Source organism: Daldinia decipiens, assembly GCF_022478715.1.
Source record: "Daldinia decipiens strain CBS 113046 unplaced genomic scaffold F4813scaffold_40, whole genome shotgun sequence".
In the NCBI taxonomy this organism is placed as follows: domain Eukaryota; kingdom Fungi; phylum Ascomycota; class Sordariomycetes; order Xylariales; family Hypoxylaceae; genus Daldinia; species Daldinia decipiens.
Window position 1 is genome coordinate 242,616 of NW_026054583.1, and position 23,991 is coordinate 266,606.

Genomic DNA, 23,991 nt, shown 5'->3' on the forward strand with positions numbered 1-23,991 from the left:
CGAAACTTCTGTTCTTGCCTGACCACCCACATAGGACATATGCAGGTTATTTTGGTGACAGCGAATCTTCCCTTTTCACCGCCTTATTGTACAACGGTCAGCTGTTTCATGTATGCGGTTGACGTTTGCTAATACTGACGCAAAAATGAAGTTTCCCATCTTAGTTATCCCCTTTCTCCGATGGCGGTCAAGAATTCCCAGGCCACTACATATCAATATTAACTACCTAACCTAGGTAGCATGAATCGATTTAAGTTCTAACGTTTCCCTACATTCGAGATAGGGAGAGCTGTATCAAAGACATCTATGACACTATTAGCAATATAACTACAGAGCGTACGATTAAACTTTTGATACCCTTGGTGCAGATCGCTGATCAGCGTGCTACTGGAAGACGGGATGTCCCATTAGACTGCAGTGCGACTTCATTCATAATAATTCGCCATCATTCGTTCTTTGTCGTCGTGCTACCGCATGCTCTATGCAGACTTCTTACGCAAGCTTCAATTAAGCCCCACGACAGAAGAATGCGGCTGATTTAATTTGTTCATTTGGACTGGGCGGACAAGCCGAAGTCGTACGGACGTATTAATATGAGAATGCTTCATTTAAACTTATCTTCATGGCTAACATGTGGACAAAGTGATTTTTACCTAATATATATTTGAGATATTTTAACAGTATGGCCGATATACCCGCTTATTATTTCTGACGACGCTTCTCAACATACCAATGCACGACGATAACCTCAAATGCAAACTTCGTGCAAGTATGACCGTTGCCCCGCTGCTCATCAGCGGGCATCGAACTGCAGCTTCCGATAGGGGTTGGGAGATGTTCCAAGCCGCCCGGCGCCGTGGCTGACGCCCGCCCCGTGGTGTAACCGATACCCTCACGGTTTCTGATAGGTATAGATTTGAGGACTCGTCAGCTTCCCGGAATGTTGTGATACAGGCGGGCACAAGATCGATATTACACGACATCTCGCCGCAACTTGCTAGCAAGTATTCTATCTACAGTTTGCTTAGTTCGTGTGGTTGTACATTCGAATAATAGGGTGAAAGGGTAAAAGACTTCAGCTGATTATGTGCCATCTTAAACTATTGACGCTTGTCTAACTTGAACCTTAGTGATAATCGTACTTAACTAGCGATCTAAGACTATCAGTCTGCCGACCGACTTGTTATCTCTCTATGGTGTCTACCGGTGGTGGCGACATCATCCGAGATGCCGTTTCTGAGGTCATCGCCACTATCCGGGTCGCCGTCTGTGACAAATACCTGCGCGTGGCCACTTAAGAAGGAATACCAAATACCGGCATGGCCGATCCGATAAAGTAATCATCAGTTATGAACTTATTTGAGTGGGGTATCAATTCGCTATATCATTCCTCTTTCAAGATGGTAAGACTAGATTGGACCACTGGCCTCCGAAGGGCTATACGGAGCTCCGAATCCGTCTAGCAAGCACTGGAGATTTTGATCATCCACCGTACCAAATCCCGAAGAGTGTCAAGGTAATGGCCGATTTCCATAGGTTTCCGAGGATAGGAGCCCCAAACTAGACTTGGTTTTACGAGAGGCCTGGATTGAATATTGTCATTGTCCCTTAATTTGTGCGTGCCTCACATGATGTTTAAACATGTAAGACTATAAAAACTCTTATTCTCACTTAGGCTGAGGTCGATAATGTAATTTCTGCCGCGCATGTTATAACAAAGCTCCAGCAAGCCACTGCTCTGTGTCGGTATTCTAGAAGCGCAGTCTTTTCCCCTATCATTAGACGATTAGGAAAATGTTATAAATCCAGGTATTCCTCTAACATTTGTATATAGAGCTAGGCGCACCATCACTGTGTTTCTTTCTTGTAGGCTCATACAGGCTGATCGAATGGCTGATTCACTCATCTGCTTATGTCAAAGGGGGCATCGCATCATACAGATGGCGTTTAGAGCCACCGCCACAGTGGCCCAGACATATTGGGTGCCGAAGAATTTTGTTTCCCACAGCCGAGACTGGCATACGTCGGGGATAAAGCTTGATGTCCATAATTGATTCCATAATTGATCTTGTCCCTTGGAAAGAACTATTTGTCGCCCCTCTGTTTATTAGTTAGTATGTATCCACTCACTCGGTCGATGTTGGAATTACACGACGACCTCTACATCTGTAATATCTTACTACCCCTTATTCGGCATTGCTACTGCTCGCTAGACGAAGGTTATTCGCCAATGACGTATGTACATCCATCGTTGCCTATCCAGACCTCGTGAACTCGGCCGGCGTCGACATCAATGCGGTCGCCGACGTTGTATGTCTTCTTCTCCGGATCAGCGTCCTTTGGGTAGGTGATGGTGAGCTGGCCATCCAGGATCAGATGCGTTGTCAGGCCGGAATGAGAGTGCGGTCTGTAATAGGCATTGCTGCATAAGTAATGTGAGTTAGCACTGTCATCTAATAACCCCCTTTTTTACCCTCGTTGATGTAGGGCCTGAAACGTACGGGCCATCAGTCCAAGTGAAGACGTGAGAGAAGCCCCAGGACCGCACTTCCGCCTCATAATCTCTGCGGCTCTTGTTCGACATGGCCGGCCTAGTAACTGGCCACCCTGTTTCCTGTTATCGATACCTAAGTGAGTTGAGTTGAGTTGGCCGATGGATACGGTCGATTTGCTAGCACAGCCAGCTCTTAATGCCTAAGGTTGACTGACGGAGAGAGAATGGGTTTGACTATAACGTGGCTGTGTTTTATTGTTTTGGTGAGTTGGACAACTTGGGGTAAAGTCCTCCAATAAATCATGACGTTGCTTCGGTCTGCAGCCTTGCGTTCGTAGTGTAGACATGAGTGTCAGACAACTCCCCCGTGGCCCCTCCCCTCTTTCCTTTTTTACCCCAACTTCACGTGCTGCTTCAATTACCTAATTACACTAGGTACATACATATGTAGGTACAGTTAGGTATTTGCCTACCTACATAAATATGTAGGTACATTACATATACATACATGAGGTACCTAATCAATTGGGGCTGATAGACTTCCATATGAGCTGGAAACTGCGTTGTCTGGATGTTAGGTATTGCAACTGCAACGCAAACTCGATTATAACCATGAAAATTCCACTTTTCCTCTTTCCTGGCTGCACATCTGCATGTCCATTTTTCTGCTTTCTGTTTCTGCAAGCGCCGCGCAAAGACTCCATTTTGCAATGCCCTGTGCTTACTTGTTCCTAACTTCTCTAACGAAACATTTACAACCCATTGGATGCCCGGTGAGGCGCAGCCATCGATAAACCACCTTAGCCGCATCAAGTCATTCAGTCCATTCCGTCATCTCGTCTGCCCTCCCCAATTCCACCTTGGGTCGATCGATTTGCGATTCAACTCGCATTGTCTTTACATTGTCTTCACGAAGGGGGACATGCTCTGCTTTCGAGGTCGACAGGTTGTTTCGCTAGCTTCAGACTTTGACCTGAAATTGGGTTCTTTTCTTATTTCTTATCAAAACCTGAACTCATATGATGCACCCTAACCTAGAGTTGTATTAGACCTTTCAGCTGTGCTCGAGCATTTAGACAAGCGAATTGTATTGTTCTAAAGAGTGGAGAGTGTCATTAGTGGACTTATCAACTCGCCGTTGACTTGCATGTCCACTCTATCATCTCCAGCTGTCGGTCATCAATTGGGGGCCAATCATGACTATCGAGCTGTAAAAAGACTCCGCCCCCAGATGGTTCAGGGCTCATGGCACGACTTAGGCTGACCTAAACCCGTCTTTGACAGTAGCGGTCTGGGCCTATGCTGAGCTGTGCGTTAATCAATTCGACAACCATTTAATTTATTCTTCTGCCTCGCCTCGATCGTTTTTCTTCTCAGGTTTTATCTCAACATTTTCGTTCCTGAAATCCAAGTTGGTATTACCCAGGTTTTGAGGTTTTCAGGACCCTCCAGGAACATCAACTGTTTCTCTTGGGTGGTGGGCGACCAAGACATACAGGGCCCGGTCCTACGGTACAGCCCTACGAATAGTAGCTTATTTTCAGGGATCTACTCCCCTGAAACGGTCGGATTGGTCGTGTTCTGGTTTCTACCACAGCAGCGGGGCCGCTTGTCGTAGGCTTGTGCTGGGGTGAGGCTGCACCCTGTCCATAGCTGAACCTGAACCATAACTCGAACTTTGAACTTCTCTTCATTTCGCATTACAAATTATCCCGCGTCATACGTTGTCTGCGCGTACAATCTTCTAATCCTTCGGTTTTCGAATCACTCACTTTTTCCATTGTCCATTGTCCATTGTCCATTGTCCATTGTCACGTTGTCTAAGTCGTTAAGCTCATAGTCATATTTCCACGAATGCTATCATCTTACATAGTCCGGGTCGAGAATCATTTCTATCCGACCCTTTAAAAGGGGAGCGACACCTTTACTCTAATACCCTTCGACAACGCCTTCTTTTGCTCGACCAGGGCATAAATCAAAAAGGCGACGCTTCGCAAGGAATATCTAAGCTAATCCATACCTGCTAAGCCAACCCAATGTGCTTTAATGTAAGCCGATAGTAACTTGACGCGGTCCTCATTTCTTCCACATTCAGATGAGGGTGTTTGAGTGAGTGCTGATAGTTATATGACAGATGCGGAGACGAACAAATAACGCGATACCGACGCGCTCGGTAACGATTCGACGACGACTCACGTTGAGTTCCGAGCTTGGGACCAATTCGATTAAAGCGCTAAAGCGAGCAATCGCTCTAGCTTCATTTATCACGCCAACAGCCGTACACTTCCAAGATGGAGAAAAGGAAGTATATCTAAGCGCTGCTATTCAACGACATCTACGAAAACTTTACGACTCCCTTCGTCGAGGGGAACCTTTCTTATCGCGCCAAGCCTTTGGAGACTTCCTCGAAATCGTCCAGGGCAATAAGGCTCCAGTTTTAACGGAAGAGAGATATAAATTTGAGAAGTTCCTGGAAGTGTGGTGGCTGGACTTCGGTCTTCAAGCAGAAAAGCCGGTCTCCTTTGAACAAAAAGACCTTTCGAAACCTATAAGCAATTATTTTATTAGCAGCAGCCATAACACGTACTTATCCGGCAATCAGCTGTCTGGCCGAAGCACGGCAGATGCTTACAGGCGCGTTCTTAGAAGAGGATGCAGGTGTGTGGAGATAGATGTGTGGAATAGTGATTCGCAAAACTCCACGCCGGACAATCCAAGAGAAGCATCGGCGAAACCCACTTCGAGATTTGAACACGTTCGTCACCTCTCCGGCGGAAGTCTACATACAGCTGCCGCTCATCTCAAGGATGCTGTAGAAGAGACAGTTGAGAAAGCTCGACTAAGACTAGGTGTCGAAAAAGTCCACAGTCATAGTCCCAGATGCAGCAAATCCGAGCTGGCGCCGCCGCCGTTCGGCCGAGAGATTGGTGCTGCCTTTGATCCGGCTTCCCTTGCCAGAGAACTTGACGCTGAACGTCTATCTATAAGATCTAGACCATCGTTACCACCGGACGAACCGATTGTGATGCACGGTTATACTCTTACGACGCCTGTTGGATTTCGTGAGGTTTGTAAAGCCGTCCGCGAAGTGGCCTTCGAGACGACCAATTTACCCATTATTGTCAGCCTAGAAGTTCACGCCGACCAAGAGCAACAGGGTGTTATGGTTCAAATCATGAAGGAAGAATGGGCTGGTTTACTAGTCGATAAGCCCCATGAAAATTGCCCGAATGGCCGAATGCCAAAGCTAGAGGAACTACTTAACAAAATACTCATCAAGGTCAAGAGGGCCTCGCCAAGCTTAGATGGGACTATGTCGACGTTATCCCCTCACACCACGATTGATGATGACGCATCCGGGTCAGAGGATGACAGGTCTATCCTACAGAATGGTGCTAAGAAGCCCAAGGTTCCTATATGCGAGGCTCTTAGTTCTCTTGCCATTTATACTCATAGCGAGCACTTTACGAACTTCGAGTCGCCAGCTGCTAAAATTCCCTCGCACATCTTTTCTATTAACGAGAACAAGATTTTTGAACTCATTTCGTCTAAACACTTTGAGCTATTCTCTCACAATCGTCATTTCTTTATGCGCGCCTATCCGAAGGGCCTGCGGTGGGACTCGTCAAATCTGGACCCTTCGCACTTCTGGCGCAAAGGTGTACAAATGGTAGCTATGAATTGGCAGTCTTGGGATGAAGGCATGATGCTCAACGAAGCCATGTTTTCGGGTGAGCATGGTTGGGTACTGAAACCACCGGGATACCGAAGCGAAGATGCGTTTATAGCTCCGGAAGATGCTGGTCCTCAGAGTACTCTCGATCTAGTCATCACCGTGCTCGCAGGCCAACATATTCCGTTGCCCGAGGGTATTCAGAGTGGCAACTCGAGATCCCTGAGACCCCATGTAAGGTGCGAGTTACACGTCGAAAAGATAGAAGAGAAGTTCGGAGCCTTTATCGACGGGAGTGGTAGGGTCCGCGAATGCGAATACAAGCAGAAGACAGGGATCGGGAAGACGGATTACCCAGATTTCGGCAGTGTCAAAAACGAACTTCACTTCCTTGGTGTCAAAAGGGTTATAGAGCAGCTCAGTTTTGTCAGGTAAGAATCTGCTGCCCGTGTTTTCTTTCCCGTCGTATTTCTCATTTCAAAAATTTCCCCGATACGTCTTCCCGCCGGGCACCCACATATCCGGATCCGGATGGTCGGGTTTTCACTGTGATATACCTATCCAATAGTTCACGTGTTCCGAGCCGGGGAGTCGCCGGCGGCTGAGCTTGCATGTGCAACGAACCGTCGAGCGACGGAAAAGAGGATGTGATATATCACAACAGGCCACCGCCTCTTGGAGCTGTTCGCGGGAACGCAGCGAGTCCTGGGAGCAAACGAGTTCCTAATGTTGGTCTGCTTTTGCTACTCATATTCGCTCGCGACGTTCCATCACGTCTCGTTTATCAGTTGTGTAACGCACGGGTCCCTCCCTAGTCTGTGATATCATGGAGTGTTCCTGAAGATCCCGATTTGTTCATGAACCCTAGCTTACGAATTCTTCTCTATTTAGGTTCAAGGTGGAAGACGACGCGCCGCGACTCATGTCACTAAATCGCGACCCGTTTCTTGGCTGGGCATGCATCCGTCTCGACCGTTTGGCGACGGGTTACCGCTTTATTCAACTTTTAGACACCAATGGCAACAAGACGCCGGGTGTCATTCTCATCCGCGTGGATAAGAAATTCCATTGACGCAATTTCATTCGAACGGGCGAAGTCGGAGGCGATAGATAGTCACCGTGTTTGACACCGCTTACGTGCCACAAGATTAGCAGTCTATTACTTGTCACGTATGACTGGGGACTGGGTATACCGAAAACCAAAACCAAGGTCTTCTTTTTTTTTCTTTTCCCTCGACCTACCCCGGCGCCCATTTCCGAAACTAATTTCATTTATCATTTTATCATTGGCGACTATTCGATCACCCATGTATTGAGGAAAAAGAAAAGGGAAGCGGGCAACCGGCGGAAATCTACGGTAGATTGTGCTAGGGAGGCGCAAGTTGAGCATCATCATTACCATCCATTATATTAGCGAATCTTTTATCTTCTATCTCGGGTGTAACTGGTTTAGGGTCTAGGAAGGGCACAGCAGCTACGGTCCGGATGCTGCTGTCTTTGGGGAAGGCACCGGCATTATCAGATGGGATTCTCAGGTATGACCGCAGAGGCTCGTCATCATTATCATCTTTTCATCAGTTGGGAATCATAGCAGCACTGTCAGATTATGTTTCGACTCCCTTTTTTTGTAAATATATTTTATTGCATGATAGGATACCCGGAACAATGAGCATGTTCTTCTTTGGCGTAACGCATTCATGGGGTCGACATGCTTAGGGTGGTGTGACTTGCTAGGCCCATCCATCCCTTGTGAAGCAAAGAGGGCGGGGGGGCAGAGCGGCGGCGTCGATGATAGGACTGGTATATAGATGACAGATCTACCTTCAATACATAAACTATGTCCCATTGGCATTGGAACATACCTATCTTAGGTACCCAATGCACCTAAAGAGGTACTCGTCCTCTAATACCTGTCCCCCGTTGCTGGTTTAGCTTCTATTCCTATAGTCTACTCATCCCGTTTACGCCGACACAAGGGTATTCATTTTCAGTTCTTGAGCCAGTTTATCTTTGTACCAAGGAAGCACCTCGTGGGCCATGAGCTTCCCCTTACTGGCTATAGATAGATGGTATGCCGAGGAAATAGTCCAACTGTACAGCGGAGTGGTCGGCGCCTCTTACTACTTGCTACCTTGGCTAGATAGACACCTGTTTAGCTAGTCACCGCTGTTCTTTTTCCCATCTACGTCTTGAGACTAGTGCTTAGGTGCATATGTATATATTTATGTATATATTATACGTCTCATACGGGTAGCTAACCTAGGATTGTATCCCCGGGAGCGGCCCGTCGTGGCGTCCTTTTATATACTATACTCGGGTAGTTTGTCAAAAGCAGGCGTGATCTAGCATGTCTCTCGCACCCGAGGACATCAGCAGGGGTGATCCTAGGGGGAAGAACGGTCTATGTAGGGCAGATTCCATTAGAGAGGCGTAATTAGTATAGCTGATGACAATTAGTCGAGCACTAGATTAGAATACTTCTTCAATTTAATCTACAAATCCAAGGTTAAATAAAAGAGAATCCAAGACAACACGTAGGTTATTGTCGACACTCTAGGTTCAACTCCGTACAAACAGCCCTCCCTCGCGTTGTCGTGCATTTATGGTAGATCCTCGATCAAATAATGAGCTATCAAATTTCGCGTATCTGTAAATGCTTTGGTTCTCTGGTCAACATGATCCAGCCCTAGCATATCTGCTCATGTTTATGGTCTTCTGACGTTGGGGCGTGACGTGAGCTACTTGGCGGCTTAACACTTAGAAGCTGACTCGGTCGTATACAATCTGACATGTCGAATTCGGGGACGTGTGGCTGCTTAGCTACCTTAAATGCTAGTCGCGATCGTCAAGCCTACGTCTAGCGCCTCGTTATTCGCTACCCGTCTTCTCTATCCCTAGCGTTGTCTAGAGTATAATCTGTCTTATTCTTTGGGGAGCTGAGACAGACCTTCAGGACGGGTGCACCCGCTGACCATTAGATTTCATTAGTGGTAATGAAAGGACAAGAGACGGGGAAGCATAACCCTTCCAAAAGTTTGAATTGAGTTGCGTGTTCGGATCCATGACGTGACCATCTATTATGAGGCTCTACCAGATGACGCCAGAAAGAGATAGATGATAGAGATTGATGAAACATGGCATTGTATGCCGCGTTGTCATCCCTAGCTCAACTCGCTGTTGGCGTATGAAACCCGTCAGACTCAAAACCATCGATGCTAGCCTCCGATATCGACTATACGGATATGTCGTCTCGTAGTATGGGCTAGGCCTCTTGGTGGCGTTTTGGTGACATGGTAGTTTTATGTTTATACCTTCTACATGTATGATATCTTTGCTACACCAAGGGTTCTCCCTGCATAGACGCGTGGATGTATATGGCTACAGAGAGATCCCTTCTGCGTGTCGGCCCGTCCCCTTTCGGCGAGAAGCGGAGATGCTCAACGTTGAGCTTTCCTGCTGTGGATACGTATGCTTCATCCACGTCATGAGGCTCATATTAGATACCTAGATTTTTTCCTCTTTTCTTTTTTATATAACACCTCGCACTGATATTGATAACCTCAAATCCCGGCTGCAAGTCGCATGCGGAAAGCTTCAACCCCCACGGGTACTCGAGTTATTTGTAGCCAGCTAGCCTCCTTCGGCTATATGTTGAGATAGATTCGAAATTAGCAAGCTTAAGTCTCAACCTCGAGCGCATACCCGGTATGTGCATATGCAAATGAGCAGAGAGCACCTGTTTACTTGGTTGGTCAGTCGGACCCTGAACCGCCCCATGCTTACTGAACGTGAATTATTACTATCCCTGGCATATAGTAAGTTTACCTTTGCGTTGGCAGATGCAGCAACGTTACGACGGGAGATCTCAGAGGATCTAAACAATGGGTAGACGTCAGTCGGCTCGTGAAATAACCAGTTAGGCGTGAAATAATCAGTTAGGGACTTCCGTGTAACCAATAAGTACTCCTTATTATACAGTAGACCCTTTTTCTAGAAACCAGGGGAAATGTGAAGATTCCCCAGGGTAGATCAGCTGCGACTGTAACCGAATAACCGAGTAGAAAGGTGGGATGGCCAGCCTTAAGGTTAATTGCCCTTCAAATTTCTAGTGGGCGATGGGTTCCGTCATAATAGTGACTGTCAGCTATAGTTCAGCAGGTTTTTTTTGACGCCTATTTCGGCAGATGCGAGAAGGGGGCGGGCGTCGGTGTGTGGTATTTGTCCTGTCGCGGAGTTGATCACCAATAAAACGTTGCTTTTAAACTTGTCGCCACCGCACTGGCCGGCGACTCAAGCTAAAGCGATAATATATCTCATAATCTACAAGTTTTCGCCCATATCAGCTGAGACACTGAGGGATATCAACGAATATCGCCATACAGTAGTGATTTTAGATCAACGCTGCCACGGAAGGTGACCAGCGATGTAGAGCTACTAGAGACGAATTATGCAAGTATGTCTCCATTAACGACGGCGGGCTGGCGTGTTACAATGACATGGCTGTATTCTGACCAACTTCTGCATGTTGGTCGGTAATTGCTGTAACGAGTCAATTCGCGACAGCCTTCCATGTCATCGGCTGACAAGATCTGCAAAAGAGAAGATCCCTTAGAGAAACGCTACCTAACGTAGTGGGTTGCTGTCAGCGATGGGCAGGCGGTTGCGCCGTACCGTTGTATACTATTTTTTCGTTAAGACATAGAAGTTCGATGCTGCCTCTCTATTGTGTAACAGCGACCAAGCGAGCATCCGTTTGACAGCAATATAGTCTTGTTTCTAATGCATGCCGCAATCGGTAACATACCATGCAGGCAATGTGCCGCCAATGGCTAGGAGAAATAACCTTCGCATTAGTTGTATCCAGTGACTGCTGCATCGTGGCTCGTTAGCTAAAGCCCTAACAGGGGGATATTTACTAGTCAAATGGGCTGGAACCGCGTCCACATTGATTATAGGCTGCATTATTAACAGCTTGAACGTTGTCATCAAATAAATTCGGGACATGGGAACCGAAAGTTGGATAGTCCCTTTTTTTAGAAATGATGCCACATACTTCGGAGGCCAGGTATCAAGCTGTATGCAGCTCGTACCCTAGTATGCAAAATAGGTAGGCAGTGATATTTTTGGGGACTAGAGACGGGTGACGTCGGTCGGGAAATTTCTAGTGTCCCTGATGGTCGAGGAGTAATTCTCGATAGAAGCGATACAATGGGATGGCTCCTGTTATCTTGAGGTCGGCAGTGGGGCACGATGCTCGAGACTAGGAATGTGGTCCCCTCCTCATTCGTCCCGGCGTAATGGTACCGTACGCCGTAGCCCATGCAAGTTTCCTTTGGTGTTGCCGAACCTTTGTAATAGAAACAGGGATGAGGCCCAAACCCACGGACAGTGAAGCAGATCAAGTGGCGTCGTCAAGGGTGTAACAGGTTGGTATCATTACGCCCTTGGGTTACCTGTTTATAGTTAGCCTCGACCAGTTTGCCTTAAAATATAGGTACATAGATGTATTCGCCCTCTTCTCATAATGACATGTTTGGCAACTGGTGCAGGTAGGCGAGTGCTCAAACATGTGCATATCCGGGTGCTGCATGGCTTTAGTTGCGTAAGAGTTGACAGGACGGAAATCAAATCGGACGAATAGCCTCTAGCTAGATGAGTAGACGGGTGAGTACACATGCGCGGATTGCAGAAGCCATGTTCGTCAACCTTATTTCCTGTTGACCAACAACGGGGGATACTAGGCGGTAAGAGTTGATGAATGTGACAGGTCTGTTGGGCTTGACTTGAATCTCAACACCGACGTCGATGCACGTTCTCGAAGTCCAATGACCTTTGTCTTGTCAAGTGGGATTTTGGGATCCGCAAGACTTGCTGCATACCATTTTGAATATCGCGATAGCCGAATAGTACGACCAATTGCTTGTCGAGCTTGGTTGTAGCAGATAGGATAGGCATATTGTGACCTGTCACTTTTCGATGCAAAGTACCGGGTCAAAAACTCTTCCGGTATGAGACCTGCAAGGACCCCCCGCTAGCATAAACTCCGTTATGTTGATAATGGGTCGGCTATGCAGAATGGCGAGACTACCTCTGATACCTCTGATAAATGGCTGAGACTATCGAAGCTGAATACGGACAATACGTTTCGCGGCTTTAGAGAGAGTCGATGCTCATCAAATTTGCGACAAATTCCAACTTGACTAGCACTGCCTCGATTATGACCCTTGCTACTAGATTCGGGCATTTTTTCCCCCTCCGAACTCGCTCGATGGTCCCGTGAGCGGTGTTGCGATTTTTCTGGAGGACTACGAGCCTCGAAGCTCTTATCCACTAGAATAGCTTCAGCTCGAGCTGTCGATCTTCGGACAACTTGATTAGCAGCCTTCCTTAGTTGAAGAAACCGCTTCTAGGTGGTTCCTTGATCGGTATTCAATCTAAATGAGCCTATGCATTGGCTGTCTTGACCTGCTCAACCTCTTAAGCGACCAACAAGATGGGAACATGGGTGGATCGCCGGCTAAGCGGACGATCTGAGGAGTCAGAAAAATCGCGACTCGGTGGGCTAGTATGAGAAGAGCCAATGAGTGAGTGACCGCAAAGATTGATACGCCCAGTTCAAGGATACTACCTCCTCAGAAATCATTCGCGGGAGTCGCTCGGATGAATGGGCTAGTATCCACCGGGAAAGGCTTCATGTATGCCAGCTCATGTGGTTACTTTGTGGGGCTCTGGAATCCGGTCTGCATGTCGTGAGGAGGCCCTGAGGTGACAGACACAGAGACGAAGGCGTCAAAGAGGAGCGGACTCCGTGGCATATGATAGACCCCCTTGTCAGATGAGAGCGTGCAAATCAGTCAGCAGAAACATCATTCGATCAGAGTGGACGGTGGCCCAACCAGAGAGACGTCTAGCGGGTAAGTTCAAGAAGGTATGGACGTGGTGTAGCGGTTAGAGATAACCCTAGGATCAACGAGCATTAATCGACTTTCTGCTTTGGGCAACGGGAAAGCTTCTTACCTAACGGCTTGGAACTGCTACGTACGACGTAATGGGGGTTTAAACTTGTCAATCGGGTTGTTTCACGTCAGATATCAACCTGAACCTCTGGTCTTGTATTGCTCTCTCCTTGCCGAACACGTATGAGGATCTGCCTTGTAGACAGCTCAACTAAATCCCCACAAAAGGATTACGATCCCGAGGAACAAAGCCCAATTGCTTTTATGGCAGTCTTGTTTAAAAAATAAAATAAAACTAAACAGATAAAATAATAATAATAATAAAAGTAATCATCAGGGGAGTGATTTATCTGGTTCCCGTGAGTCGAATCTGGTTGGTTGTAAGCTAGCGGCAGGAGAAGCCCAGGGGTTACGACAAGCTCTTCTGGACTTGTAAAGGGACCCAGGAGAGGTGGTAAATGATATCAAAATAATACAACAACGGCAACGTCGCGTGGATGCTGCAGCAGTAGTACCGGAGAGTGACAGGGTAGACGACGAATCGGCGTTTGCTTCTTTTTATGTTACGCTAGTTTTGATTCAAAGAAAGACAAGGAGCCGAAGGGGGAAAACGTGCGTCGTGATGCGCGTGGATAGAATGATGGAATTAGGGTGGTGATGCTTCCACCTGCCACTCCTAAGCCCAACGATTAAAACTTGTTCCTAGTAAAAACTAGTTGATGAGAACTTGGTCGGGCATCTGTGAGTATTAAGTATTAAACAAAATACGGAATATGTAAGAGGCATGAAGAGAAACACCCGTCTAGACGGAAGGGAAGTTTAGGAGGAGCTACAGGTTAGAGAATAGAAGTGCCTTCCCGGAGAAAACGCAGTAACAACTCGGGAAGTAACGCAGTAACAGCCCTAAGTTTCTCATGTCGCACAGGGAAGTGCACTAAGAAGGGTATCCCCCCCCCCCCCCTTTGTACGCAATAGGCTAGATAATTACATATAGGTACCTTAACATATAAGTGCCTCGCCTTGCCTCGCCTCCCCTCTTCGATATCCGAATTCCTCTCTCCCTATTCCCTTACTTTGATCTGCCCATCATCATGCAACTTTATATTTTCTGTACGCGGGGGTTCCGAGCGCTTGGATCGAGAAACCTGGCAAACCCGGATGCTGGGATGATTTTCATCCATCTAAGAGGTTAAAAGTTGAATGTCATGGAATGTAAGTACGTAGTATGCATGTATTGCGCATATCTAATGCATACCATACGTGCATATTCTCATGCGCATACATGTGCATGGAAGGGTTAAGCAGGTGTAGGTACTACATACATGCATAAAGTATCGCACGTATGTCCACCCTGTAAATGCCCCCCTACGTATTATCCACATATATACAAACGTACATATTAAACCATAAGCCTATCACGTAGTACATAAGAAAATGGGTAACTTTTTTTTTGTAACAAAAAATCGATACTTCCTAATTGCTGTTCCCCATTCCCAAAAGTCCCTCTCATGATTCGGATTTCTATTTCTACATATATCGAATTTCCCTCTCAGTCTTTGTCTCTTCTCCCCACCTCGAGATCTCATAAAATCCCCCGACGGGCCCGAGTATCCGCCAACCCGGTCTTAATGACAATCGTATCTAGGCGGTTTTTTTAATACAGGCCATCCCTGCTTTCTTGCTTTTTATCTTGCCCTGTCTGACCCTGAAAAGTATCGTCGAGACGTTCTGGCCCACACACACTTCACTATACGTACATAGACCACCCGCATACAACATACACAGACTGACTGTCACGATCTGCCTCTTAATATTAGCCCAATAGAGTCTTCTGACGCCATATCCGCAGTGATACAGATGTCATTCAGCGCCAAGAAGTCTACGGCCTGATTCTGTCCCACGTTTCCGCCCTCTCTGCCCTCTCTGCCCTTTTCTGCCCTCGAAATCAACCCCACTTGTGTGAGTTGTGTCCTGTCAGAAATTCAGGTCGCCGTGTCTTGCTCCCTATCGAAGCATGGCTGGACGCATCGGGCTCAGTCACCGTAATGGTGCTTTTTTCCGGGATATTGCTCAGAACTTGACTTGCAATATTATTACATTGGCTTAGAATCCGTGCCCCTGACGAATAGAGCGAAGGGGCACCCCCTCTGCCGCGAGCCTTCCGCTGCGCGCTCGACATGATTCCGTGCTTCTTCGTCGGATACATACAGGCTCCTACTTTTCACGCAGGGACTAAGTACGCCAGCCGCACCCAACGCGGCAAATCGTGGCCTTTTGAATTGACCCTCTTGCCTTAGCCCTACGATACACCTCCCTCGGCCCATGTTTCGGCGTTGACCAACTAGAAAAGTATAAGTACGGCCGTAGGGACTCCGAGTTTGGTCAGACATACCACACCATCCATTATTATCAACGCTTGTTTCGTCGCTCTCCTCACCAATAGTACTCCCATATTTTTTCAACGCCCCTTTGATAGATTTCTCCCCCCCTACATCTTATCCCTGCTACTCAGACGACTCGACACGATGACCTGCTCACATATTCACTGCTCGCACCTGGCGTCTCAGGTTAACTATTGCTCTCGCCCGGTATTTAGCCAAGCTTGCCCCATGGTTGATATGTCCGGAACTGTACGTATCAGCTGCCCATTTATGAAAATAGAGCATCTCTCTGACAATCCCACAAGGCCCCCGGGAAACGCTGCCCTACCTGCCAGGGCAAGGGCCAGGAAGTATGGGTCTTGCCAGGACGGGACTGTCCATACTGCGGAACTTACGTTTCCTGAATCGAACAACCTCAGGTCAGTTGCCGTTGTCAGGTGATATTTGGAAGTTTTCGACTAACTCAGAAATCTAGGCATGAGCTGACGGCGGGGCTCTGCTCTGCGCAACGACTATCACAATGTCATTTCTCAATTCCTATCTCTGCATGCTCTTTCGATCATGACGAATCAATCTTGACCCTGCCCTAGTCGACCGCATAGGCTATCGAATTCACTAAAACCCAGTGTCTGCCCGGAAAAGAAAATCAGTCGTCGGGGGGAGGCGCATTTCCAGGAGTACACGTCATTTCATAGCCATTGGCTTGCTGGCTTGAAAAGTCGGTGTCTTCTCCGAGGAATAGCGAGCATGAAACTCGATACATTTTTATCTTATTCTTTTTTCTTCTTCTTCTTTATTGGGGATACAAAGGGGGAGGGGGCGTCCCAATAGATTCGAGATCGGCCGGTTAGACGTGTACGAGCATGTAGAAAGCGGCAATACCCAGGACGTGAAGGAGTAGCCTTCACGTATCTATTTAAAGATGTGAAATCTATCCCCATGCTCGTGAGTCAGTTCGCACATTAATGCTTTAACAAACTCGCAAGCTTTGGCGAATCATAGCAACTATTAATGAACTAGACCGAGTACCGCAGTAGGTCCGGCATTGTATGGTTATGGTATTATATCTGATTCGTCGGTGATAATCCATCTGAGACGCGAGTGGCTTAGGTAGATTTGATCTTATTCGTCCTAGCTCCCCATCAGCCCTGCGAGGCTTGGGTGAGGCTCAAGGGGGTAGCACCCTAGTGAAGGCGGTGCTTTACTGGTGTAGGTTCCCTTAAAGGTGGAGATGCATGTTCGTAACATATACGCACAGGCGTCGGGAAGTGCCATCAGGTACCAACATCCACTGGGGATGACCGAACTACCGAGTATGTAAGACGGCCTGATGACTACAGCCGTTCGAGAGTACATGCAGTTACTTATGAGGCTCCGGCATCCAATCTTGGCTCGGGTTTCTGAACTCGGAAGTTCCGACGTTACACAGCAGACGCGGGCGCTTTCCCCTCGGTACCTGACTTTCCAATAGACCGGGTTTAGGGCTCAACACGCTTTCCCTCCCTGGTGCCATCTTTTCTCCCACCTTCACGTTATTGGTCACATCGTTACCTGTGTCACCCATACTTCCCTGTCGAAGCTCGTCTTAGTGTGTAGCTCTTCTAAGATGCCCTACATCAGTAACGTGTGGTGGGGGATGTGAAGGGAAAACGTCGTCCTAAACTATTGCGGCCGTAGTGCGTCGAGGGTGAAGGATGGACTTGCTCTATCCAGTAGCTATTGTCGGGTAATTCACCTCTTAGACAAAATGGCCGCTTAGATCTTATTCTTATTTAATGTTGAAATAGGATAATGAAATCTGCTTGCCTAAAAGATAAGAGGCAGCACGGACTCGTTATGCTCCTAAGAGCTTATCGAGCTATTGCGGCCCAGGCGTTTTTATACAGGTGTTATTGCTTATTCAAGTAAGATTAATAACATTAACTAGGTAACTATAACTAACTAAAGCATAATGTTAATAGCATTGAAACTTCCTTGGCTTCCTATGACTAAAAAGTTGTATCTTTTTAAGAAAGCGCCAATGGGGTAGGAAAGAGGAAACAGAAAACAGAAAACAGAAAACAGAAAACAGGAAACAGGAAACAGGAAAGAGAAGGTCAAAAACCTTAACCCCCTAAACCGGTCGAAACGTAAAGCGTACCGCCTACGCCCACGCCTACGTCCATGCCCAATCTTACTAGGAGGACAGTACCCGACCCGGAAAGAGAAACCACGCCGGTTTCCTGCTACGGCTTTTCTACTTCAGCTGTGTTACTTGAATATCAGCTAGGATTATGTATGTATTACTCCAGTAGCCGGAAACTGCTAGGCTACTAGGTAGGTAGGTACATACTTCACCCATCGTTTCCCTTGTAATGACAATGATGAGCATACCAGGCGACATGTCATTTCCTTCCAACTTACAAGAAATCCTTTAAACTTAATCGAAAAACCAGCCCCAATCGCGTGACAAACCCCGAATCCACTTTCCATAATGCCAATACTTCTTCCGGCCCTTGCCTGGGTTTCATTATCTCCTGTTTTACTCCTCACGTAACATCATTTCCCCCCTCCCAAGTCGTATCCCAAACTAACTTCACATAGACTTCACATAGACTTCACATAGACTTCACATACTATATCAAACATTACATCTACTTTATTGAGTCACATTCGCTATACCAACATACGAGATACCTGGGTTAAAACCTTCTCGCCATAGAAAATGTCTTGTCGCATGCCAGAGTGTCATCGTGTCCGGCTGAACGGCTCAGCAATGAAGCTCGACCACGACAAGGACACTAGTCCTGGCGCCACATTTTACTACTGCTCCATCCACCACGTCTATCATTGCGTCGCAGTGAGGGCCCATCGGCGTCTTCCCCAGCCACCCTGCGGGGAGTGCGCCTGGCTCTTCTTCAAGTTCCCTAAAGAAGCCGCCAAGCATCCCGAGTCTGACATTACCGCCACCGTCGGACCTGGTGACATACCAGCCATCGCAACCGCGACTACTTTCAGCCGTAGAGATGTTTACGACCGCCTGTTTGACTTTGAGAATAGCACTACGATCAATGCTAGTTCTGTTACAATGCCTTTAGATAGAAACAAGCGTCCAACATTAACCATAGAGGAGATACTCGACAATCTCAACGAACGCGCCCGTAACTACCACAACACGTCACAGTCCAATAACTGGAAGCACGTTCGTCAGGCTACCGATATAACCAGAAATAGCATAAAGGCTTCAAGTCATATCAAATAGTATTCCGGGTCCGACGAGTATGACGCCTATGTAACAGACGCAGACGGCGATGTCATCATGCAGGATGTCACATCTCCGTCAGAACAGCAACACAACTACCTTTCCACGATCCCTGCTAGCAGAGTTGTACACTTTCCTATCCGACGACGTCGCGACGGAAGCCGGTGTGACTTCTTGCAGTTTATACCGTACGACAACCCGGCTGTTTTCGATGTGCAGCCGGCACAATGGCACCGTGTCCGTCGAGGAGTCTTCCTGTTCCGATATACGGACTACAGAGGATGGCCTGCTGTGCAGCCGGTGGCGGATGAGCGCCGCATCAAAGCGTATTTCAAGCCCCTTGATGCCATTGAAGGAGACGGGAGATGCGACAGGGTACTAATAGAGGCACGTTGGTGGTGTTGTTGGGCCCAGGGCATCACATTCCTGGAGCCAGAGCTACGGTGGGTTCTAACACTCATTTTTGACCTAATTGGAGTTCTCATCGAGAAGCAGTGGAATGCTACGAGAAACTCGATAATAAAAGGAGCTTACGATTCGGTCCTTAAACAGTTGTTCTGGGAAGGCCGGTCATATCTCCACAGCTTAATGGCTATCGTCAAAGACATGAAGGAATGGTTTGGCGTCGAAAACTTGACGGTTCCCCAGTTTCCCAGCATTATGGAAGCTTGATTAAATGGCAGTGATATGCTATTCGCCTTTCTGACTTGTTACAGCGCTATATGTCCTATTTTTCTCTGGAAAGAAATTAGCATGAATCAGAGAAACAAGCGAACAAGCCGTTGAACACTACTATAATGCTTCGCATGCTGTCCGGTTAATAATCAAGCTAAACAATACGTGGTAACTATCGTGATTTGTTGTCGAAGATAAGAGAAGACTTACCCATGATGATTTTTCTTTTGTTCACCACACATCTTTAACGACATACTTAGGTATTTACCCAGATATAGATAATACTAGATGAGTAGTATAACCCTGTCCTCTTTTATGTATAAAACACAGGGATGTTGAATATAAATAGCACAGGGGTAAATGAAAAATAATATCTTACCATACATGGGTAATCTCTCAAGAAATATATAAATCTTGCCTCACCACCGGCCACTTTCTCTTCGCGTGTTAGAGTTCCTTAGCTAATAGCAAGGTCTGTTTTTTTCGGAGCTGCCGGAGCCGTTCCAGGTCCGTTACGGCGTCCGCGAAAGTGACACGCTTGTTCTTACCCTTGCACCGGAGTGTAGTGACATTGGATTCCGTTTGCCCATTTTGGGCACGTATGTCGTCCGAAAGTGCATTCCGAGATTGTGCTTTTTGGACAGGAAAAGTGTCCCGGATCGATCCATCCCGAGTGGGTATGCTCTCGGTAGACGTATTTCCACTAGATATATCTTGGTTGAGCTGCCGCCCAAGCACCGGGGGTGTTTGTTGTAACTGCACTGTGTAAGTAGGGGTTTCATAGAGTTGATATAGTAACTAGAATTATACGACGGATCTAGGACGGGGTAGGTATGCCATCAACATGAAAGGAATAGACTTACATGTATACCCTGCGCTGCACGTTTCCCAAGATGGGTTCTTATCGTAGGTGCCATGAGAAATATGAAGAATGCGAGAGGTACGTTGATTCCGTGCTGCGCGTAGGCGAGCACCATAATCAACAGACTGAGCACTGCGATGCATCTGCTCACCATAGCACCAACCTCGTACCGCTGCTCATCCATCGACTGGGCTCGCCACGTGCCCGCGCTGCAAGCGAACAGGCTCCCGGTACAGAGTAGAGCTGCAGAAACGAGTATGAACACAACAGGGTGTATCGACATCACGGTTTGTTCACACAGAAGCCGGGGCGGTTAGTCTTGAGGGGCGATTGTGGTGTTTGGGAGATCTATGGCTGTGTATTTGTACTCTGGTATAGGTGTGAGTAATCCTAGTATCCCTCGGGACTGGTATATGACGAATGCCTGAGGTGCACGCATTCATGAGTCGAGACGGTGGGACAAGATGACAGTTTGCTTGGCAGCATTACCGACAAGACTTGAACAACTGTTAGGATTCTAAATGAGATATCTAGATTAAATGGTATTGCTTTAAGTATGTGCGGTTCAAGCTTCCATGGTTAGGTTTAGAGGGTTCCCTTCGAAACAACGAAGTCGTTTCAATACTTGACAGCATAAACATCATCCTCTAGCGACTACCGAGCAACATGTGCTATGACCTAGAATAAACACTATATCTGCTGGTGTATTAAAGTTCGGCCATTCTTGAGTTTATATAACCATCGTTCAATCTAATAGAATTCCTATGAACCCTTTCGTCTAGAAACTTATACATTTGATCAGTTATAGGATAGCGCTATACGATTGTTAGATGGGTGGGTACACGGATATATGCTACGAAGACTGCAGAATATAAGAGTTGAAGACGGAGTTATATTTCGATTTCCAAAGGTCATCAACCGTGCTTTCTATAGCTGTGAAAGCTTTGGGCTGTTGCTAAGACCGTGTCTCGGTTTCAGCCTATAATCGTCATATCATCTGTTCACCAGGACATCAATATTTCCCCGTACTTACATGAATTACGCCGGGAATTAATAGGAGGCGTGTTGACATCTAACCTAGGAGATTTGAATCTCGTAGGCTATGATTTAGGCAATTATTCTTGGTATATGATAAAATCCTTAATCAAGAGTCTAGTTACGTAGTTCCCTACTAATATACTGTAATGAATTGGTGTTCTTATACTTCTCATATATACCTATGTATCCCAATTCTATACATCTATATATTAGATTTACCTTATTGTAAACTAGAAAGACCTTCAATTATATAGGGGCTCTTAATATGAGTCAGCTAAGCCTGGTATTCATTTATGAGGATATGACTTCGGGCACAAACACAAATGGGATAAAAAGGGAAAAGAATAAGTAAGGCAGCAATTAATTATACGATTACAATACGTCTACGCATGCAAATGGTAAAAAAGTAAATGTAAGGGTTTGGCCGGGGATTGAACCCGGGACCTCTCGCATGCTGCAGCATAGGGTGTACCCTAAGCGAGAATCATACCACTAGACCACCAAACCATGAACCATGCTAGGGCACGATGACCAATCATGTCATAAACTCTCTTTTTAACAATTATATTGTTTAGTTGAATCCCCACTTAATCGCGCGGACCTAAGCAGGTAGGGGGCATCAAGCGCATTACCCATTACCCCTTAACAACTGGGCAACACCCAATCGGAATTTCCCAGGGGGTTACAACTAGTACGCGGACGAAAGTATGACCTGATAAATTTATTACAACATCCCTTTCTTGTAGGTAAACCAAGTAATAGCTCCGAGGAATGATATAATTTATGTAAGTCACTAGCCTAGGGCCTTTTTGTTACGCGCTTCAAAAGTTGAGATTGTGGTTAACTATTGGGAGTAAACGCAACATCTAGATCGAAGTCTTATTCATTACTCCTCATAGAACAGTAGCAAATATTTATAATTCAGATGTATAATAGATTGAATTTCATGTTCCACATCGACCGTCTCTTTTTGAATAGTTACATATCTACAGATGCCTGACTGGATAGATGCTTACCTCCTTTTATCTTCCCAATGTAAATGAACCAACCAACCGCCCGAAAACGCCCGTAGATGCTAGCAAGGAGCTCGCTCGTCATCTAGATGAAACCTTTCAGTACAGCCGCCTCCGCATTCAATATCGAAGAGCCTGCAGCTCCGATGACAGCTGTAAAATATGTTAGTTTCGCTTGTTACTCCGCATACCAAGGGATGGATGTTGAAAAGGGGAAGCTTACTGTTATGGCTCAGCGCGACAAACTTGATATCGAAGATGCCGCTCTCGTCCTCGCGCACACGACCCACGCTAACCGTGTACCCGCGACTCAAGTCGCGATCGAGCCTCGGCTGCGGACGGTCTGGCTCATCGAAGACCTGGATGCTCGGGCGTGGGGCACTCGGGCACCCTATCTTCTCAGCCTCGCTGACGTACTCTCTCAGGGCAGCACGCACATCCTCCGCGCTCGGCGCAGGCCTGTTCTTGAACCGCAGCGAGACGCAGGCCGTATGTCCGTCAAGTACCGGAACGCGATTACAGGCCGCAGACACGCGAAGCTCCTCCTGCTCGACGAGGGCGGTGGCGTCGCCGTTGATTCCGCCGAGGATTTTGCGCGCCTCGGTTTCGAGCTTGTCCTCTTCGCCAGAGATAAACGGCACCACGTTGTCCATGATATCCATGCTGCTGACGCCGGGGTAGCCGGCGCCGGAGACGGCTTGCATGGTAACAACGCTGACGGTGTCGACGGGGCCGAAGCGCGCCTGCAGCGCTGCGAACGGAATTACTAGGCCGATGACTGCGCAGTTCGAATTGCACACCAGGAACCCCTTCTCTAGGCCGTGGTGTTTCCGCTGGTGCGGGATCAGACCGAGGTGCGGCAGGTTGACAGTAGGAACGACAAGAGGTACGAGGGGGTCCCGACGGTAATTCTTCGCGTTGGAGAAGACGGCCAGGTTCGCCTTAAGGAATTCCATCTCTGCGGACGTGACCCCGTATTAGTCAATTGGACTATAAGATAAGTAATGGTTTGAGGTAAACGTACCGATCTCACCAGCGACGTCCGAGTCTAGGCCGCTGAAAACGACGTCACAGTCGGCAAACTCGCTAGATTTGCACTCGCGGACGACGAGCTCGCCCACAGGACCCATGGGAGAGGCCTGCTTCCATCGTACGGCATCCTTATACTTCTTACCGGCGGATCTAGACGACGCTCCCACGGCATGGAGGACGAAGTGTGGATGTTGAGATAGGAGCAAGATGAACCGCTGACCCACGGAACCAGTGCAGCCCAACACGCCTTCGCATAGCAAGCATAGTTTAGTATATGACTCCTTTTTGCCATTGATGTCGAGGAAGAGTTCTTACCGCATTTCTTAGTAGGGAATTGGGAAGCCATTGTCGTCTGTGGTTTAATCAACCAGTGTGAAGGTCAAATTCTAGTGTTGGATATTCTAGTGTTAGATATTATCATACCCTTGTATATTTGTTATGTATAGGTGTATAGGTGTATAAGTGTATAGGTAGGTGTATGGTGTATGGTGTATAAGTAGATTTATACGGATTCCGAAGCGCATGTCGCAATGAATCGGCTGCTTTGGTTCTAAAAATTTGCCCCGTTTGCCCCGCCAACACACCCCGCCATCCGCCATCGGAACACGCCTTCAGGGGTTTGTCTA

General features: G+C 47.2%; 5 protein-coding genes and 1 non-coding gene across 6 annotated transcripts; 2 read left to right on the top strand and 4 right to left on the bottom strand.

Annotated features, from left to right (window-relative positions):
* Nucleotides 1-2,220: 2,220 nt before the first annotated feature.
* On the bottom strand, nucleotides 2,221-2,584 carry F4813DRAFT_393052 (uncharacterized protein; the record flags this gene model as incomplete). The annotated part of the gene is made up of 2 exons (XM_049247363.1): nucleotides 2,221-2,422; nucleotides 2,502-2,584. 2 exons carry the CDS (start codon nucleotides 2,582-2,584, stop codon nucleotides 2,221-2,223), a joined length of 285 nt encoding a protein of 94 aa, XP_049096074.1.
* A 1,333-nt stretch (nucleotides 2,585-3,917) lies between these two features.
* Nucleotides 3,918-7,283, top strand: F4813DRAFT_235474 (PLC-like phosphodiesterase). Its single transcript, XM_049239963.1, has 3 exons — nucleotides 3,918-4,542; nucleotides 4,629-6,598; nucleotides 7,059-7,283. Exons 1-3 carry the CDS (start codon nucleotides 4,531-4,533, stop codon nucleotides 7,237-7,239), a joined length of 2,163 nt encoding a protein of 720 aa, XP_049096075.1. The 5' UTR covers nucleotides 3,918-4,530; the 3' UTR covers nucleotides 7,240-7,283.
* A 10,976-nt stretch (nucleotides 7,284-18,259) lies between these two features.
* Nucleotides 18,260-19,417, top strand: F4813DRAFT_393055 (uncharacterized protein; the record flags this gene model as incomplete). The annotated part of the gene is made up of 2 exons (XM_049247364.1): nucleotides 18,260-18,685; nucleotides 18,746-19,417. 2 exons carry the CDS (start codon nucleotides 18,260-18,262, stop codon nucleotides 19,415-19,417), a joined length of 1,098 nt encoding a protein of 365 aa, XP_049096076.1.
* A 450-nt stretch (nucleotides 19,418-19,867) lies between these two features.
* F4813DRAFT_393056 (uncharacterized protein) lies at nucleotides 19,868-20,565 on the bottom strand (the record flags this gene model as incomplete). The annotated part of the gene is made up of 2 exons (XM_049247365.1): nucleotides 19,868-20,176; nucleotides 20,284-20,565. 2 exons carry the CDS (start codon nucleotides 20,563-20,565, stop codon nucleotides 19,868-19,870), a joined length of 591 nt encoding a protein of 196 aa, XP_049096077.1.
* A 1,171-nt stretch (nucleotides 20,566-21,736) lies between these two features.
* On the bottom strand, nucleotides 21,737-21,827 carry F4813DRAFT_t128. Its single transcript has one exon. It is a non-coding gene; the product is annotated as a tRNA-Pro (tRNA).
* Nucleotides 21,828-22,226: 399 nt separating this feature from the next.
* On the bottom strand, nucleotides 22,227-23,898 carry F4813DRAFT_372395 (aspartate-semialdehyde dehydrogenase). The gene is made up of 4 exons (XM_049244695.1): nucleotides 23,681-23,898; nucleotides 23,358-23,612; nucleotides 22,557-23,291; nucleotides 22,227-22,486 (listed from the first exon to the last, which is right to left on the bottom strand). The coding sequence occupies exons 1-4, from the start codon at nucleotides 23,709-23,711 to the stop codon at nucleotides 22,419-22,421; spliced, it is 1,089 nt and encodes a 362-aa protein (XP_049096078.1). The 5' UTR covers nucleotides 23,712-23,898; the 3' UTR covers nucleotides 22,227-22,418.
* Nucleotides 23,899-23,991: the final 93 nt, after the last annotated feature.